This window comes from Carassius auratus, unplaced genomic scaffold, assembly GCF_003368295.1.
Source record: "Carassius auratus strain Wakin unplaced genomic scaffold, ASM336829v1 scaf_tig00015408, whole genome shotgun sequence".
Taxonomy (NCBI): domain Eukaryota; kingdom Metazoa; phylum Chordata; class Actinopteri; order Cypriniformes; family Cyprinidae; genus Carassius; species Carassius auratus.
In genome coordinates this window covers 171676-175182 of record NW_020524586.1, presented here as the reverse complement: position 1 = coordinate 175182, position 3507 = coordinate 171676, and the positions used below count along the sequence as shown (strand labels likewise).

At 36.6% G+C, this 3507-nt stretch overlaps 1 protein-coding gene across 1 annotated transcript; it reads right to left on the bottom strand.

Annotated features, from left to right (window-relative positions):
* Window positions 1-474: 474 nt before the first annotated feature.
* LOC113074827 (protein NLRC3-like) lies at window positions 475-3229 on the bottom strand (the record flags this gene model as incomplete). Its single annotated transcript, XM_026247566.1, has 4 exons — window positions 475-2309; window positions 2402-2597; window positions 2809-2893; window positions 3063-3229. Coding segments are annotated over 4 exons (2283 nt in total), but the record flags the coding sequence as incomplete, so codon positions are not given.
* Between the last annotated feature and the right edge of the window lie 278 nt (window positions 3230-3507).

The following is a 3507-nucleotide window of genomic DNA, read 5'->3' as shown; positions in this document are numbered from 1 at the left end:
AACTGATTGCACTGTATTTTACATATTAAATAAATTTTATGTAAAATCATTTTCTATTTCTGTCTTAAAATCATTTTAAATAAGTAAATTTTTTAATATTTTCAAAGTTTTAAAATTGCTTGTTTTATTTTTGTTCTTCATGATTATTTTACTTTATTTTATGTAAAGCACTTTGAATTACCATTGTGTACGAAATGTGCTATATAAATAAACTTGCCTTGCCTTGAAAATCACTGTTTATTTTTTTATATCTAATACAAATCTTTTATTTATATCTCCATTTTATTTATTTGTGCTGTTGTTTGTAGTTAGAATATTCTTATTTTCGCACATACCGAACTGTACCGAAACCGTTATCATAAACCCATGATACAAACCGAACCATGAAAAAGTTGAACGTTTCACCCCTAGTATCAGTGTAGATTAATGCAATTTTAAGATGAGAACAAAACATGACAAGATATATTAAATAACTTACAGAGCTCTTTTGCAGGTTTTGATGACTGTTGATAATCTAATGAGACACTCGTCTGATTTCTTGAATTTCTGAAGCTCAAACTCCTCCAACTCCTCGTCTGATGTCAACAACACAAAGACCAAAGCAGACCACTGGGCAGGTGAAAGATCAGCAGATGAGAGACTTCCTTTGCTAAGGTGGGTCTGAATGTCTTTCACCAGAGTTTGGTCGTTCAGTTCATTCAGACAGTAGAACAGATTGATGGATCTCTCTGGAGACAGATTAGACTCTAATTTCTGCTTGATGTACTGAACTATTTCCTTTTTGCTCTGCTCGTTGTCTTCTTCATGTGTCAACAGACCCTGTAAGAGTGTCTGATTGGACTGGAGTGACAAACCAAGGAGGAAGCGAAGAAAAAGATCCAGGTGTCCATTATCACTCTCTAGTGCCTTGTCCACTGCAGTCTTGAGCAAATCAATCATGGTTTCACTTTTGTTTTCCTGTTCTGTAGAGTCTTGACCAAACACATATTTCTTGTTGATGTCTAGAAACAGATGTGCATAAAGGGCTGCAATAAACTCTTGAATGCTCAAGTGAACGAAGCAGTACATGGTACCAAGAGTGATCCCTGTTTCCTCCTTAAAGATCTGGGTACACATGCCTGAGTACACTGATGCCTTATAGACGTCAATACCACAGGCTTCCAGATCTGTGTCATAGAAGATCACATTGTTTCTTTCCAGCTGATCAAATGCCAGTTTCCCCAGTGAAAAGATGGCATCTTTATCCCAGGAAACATCTGGTGTATGTTCTCCATCATACTTCCGTCTGCTCTGCTGGATCTGAAATCTGAGGAAGTGTGTGTACATTTGTGTCAGAGTCTTAGGAGTGTCTTCAGTATTTGACTCCTGCAGTGTTTTGGAGACATCATCAGTCTGATTGTTTTTCACAACATTATTTCTTTTCTCCTCTAAAATGTTCTGGAGAACAGTGGCTGAAATCCAGCAGAAGACTGGGATGTGGCACATGATAAAGAGACTCTTTGATTGTTTAACATGATCAATGATTTCTTTGGCCTGATTCTCATCCGTGAATCTTTTTCTGAAGTACTCCTCCTTTTGTGCATCATTGAATCCTCGTATCTCTGTCAGCCGGTCGATACAGTCAGGAGGAATCTTACTGGCAGCTGCTGGTCTGCTGGTGATCCAGATGAGAGCAGAAGGAAGCAGATTTCCCTTGATGAGGTTCGTCAGGAGAACATCCAGAGAGGCTGGTGATGAAACATCAGACCACGTCTCATTATCCTTAAAGTTTACAGGAAGACGACATTCATCCAATCCATCAAGAATGAACAAGACTTTAAACTGATTTCTTCTCGTAAGCTTCAGTCCTTTTGTCTCTGGGAAAAACTGAGTTATAAGGTCCATCAAACTTAGTTTTTCTTGCTCCTTTAAGTTCATCTCTCTAAATGGAAGAGGAAATATGAAGCTGATATCTTGATTTTCTTTTCCTTCCGCCCAATCCAGAACAAACTTCTGCACAGAGACTGATTTTCCGATGCCAGCAACTCCTTTTGTCAGTACAGTTCTGATCTGCTTGTCTTGTTCAGGTGCTTCAAACAAATGTTTGCACTCAACCTGTATCTCCTGTGATTCATGACGTCTGGAAGCAACTTCAATCTGTCTCACCTCATGTTCAGTATTGACCTGTTCACTACAACCCTGAGTGATATAGAGATCTGTGTAGATGTTCTTCAGAAGTGTAGAGTCACCTTGCTTTGCAATTCCTTCAAACACACATTGATACTTCTTCTTTAGGCTACACTTTAGCTGATGAATGAAGAACAGCTCATCTAAACAGAAACAAAAATACAGATATTGTTTAATCTTATTTTCTCTCAACATTTATAAGTGACAATCTGACGGATGATTATGAGTCTCTTACCTTCTAGAGTATCAGCAGCTTCATCTTGCTTCATCTCTCTCAGGAAGTAGAGCGTGAGATCAAGAGCTGCTTCTTTCATACTGCATCTGTTCTCATTAAAGTCCTTCACAAAGTACTGCTTGTCCTCTTTTTGTAATATTTTCTTAAACATGTCCAGCTCATTTTTTAGAAAGGTGATTATTTTCTTCTCAAGATCCTACAAAGAGACAAAAATGAATGAGAGAAAAAAAATCCTATATTTGGTCAAAATTATTTATTCAGTAATTAAACATTCATCAAAAATCAAGTTGAGACAAACAGTTATTTGTTGTAAATATTAATTAAAATAGGCTTTAACTGAAATAAACGTTCTGTCACACTCTTATTGATTATTATTATTAAATATTCTTGAAAATGTGTTTTATTACCTGGAAGATCTGCAGGAGACTGTCTCTAAAATTATTGTGGTTCCTGTGAGACTGTAAATCTGGATCTAATGTTTCATACTGAAGCCTGATAGTAAATACAATAAATCAAAATACTGCATTTTTAGGAGGAAAATATCTTGTATTTGAACAATAATGTGGTAAATGTATGGACTAATAGTTATAAGATAATTATTCAGCTACACACATTCGGACACAGACTATGTGTAAACAGAAATAAGTAACAGATCAAATACCGTTTGGTTCGTGATGTTGTTTCTTCACTGAAGTTTGGTACTCCATCCTTTGACCGGTCACTCTTCACAGACACAGAGCTGGACACATGTGAGTCTGATCTTACACTAATGACACAAAGAACAAAACACTTTACTACAGGAGCTCCTTCAGTCTCATTTAAAGAGCTTCACTGTTGAGGATGGTAATGAAGCACAGTATAGACATGCATTTGTTCATCTATGACTATGGATAGATGGAAAGACATATTCACGTTTGGCTGCATGATCTATTTTCCATGGTTAATTTATACCTCCTTGTGTCTGTTTGTGTGATTGTGTTACTGGAAAGAAGCTCCAGACTGAGTTCAATAAAGAGGAAATCAGTGAGTTATTGTGTTATTTCATTCATTTCCATCACAAGCTTCTTAGTGGAGAAATAAGCCAACACAACATTATAATGTCAAAG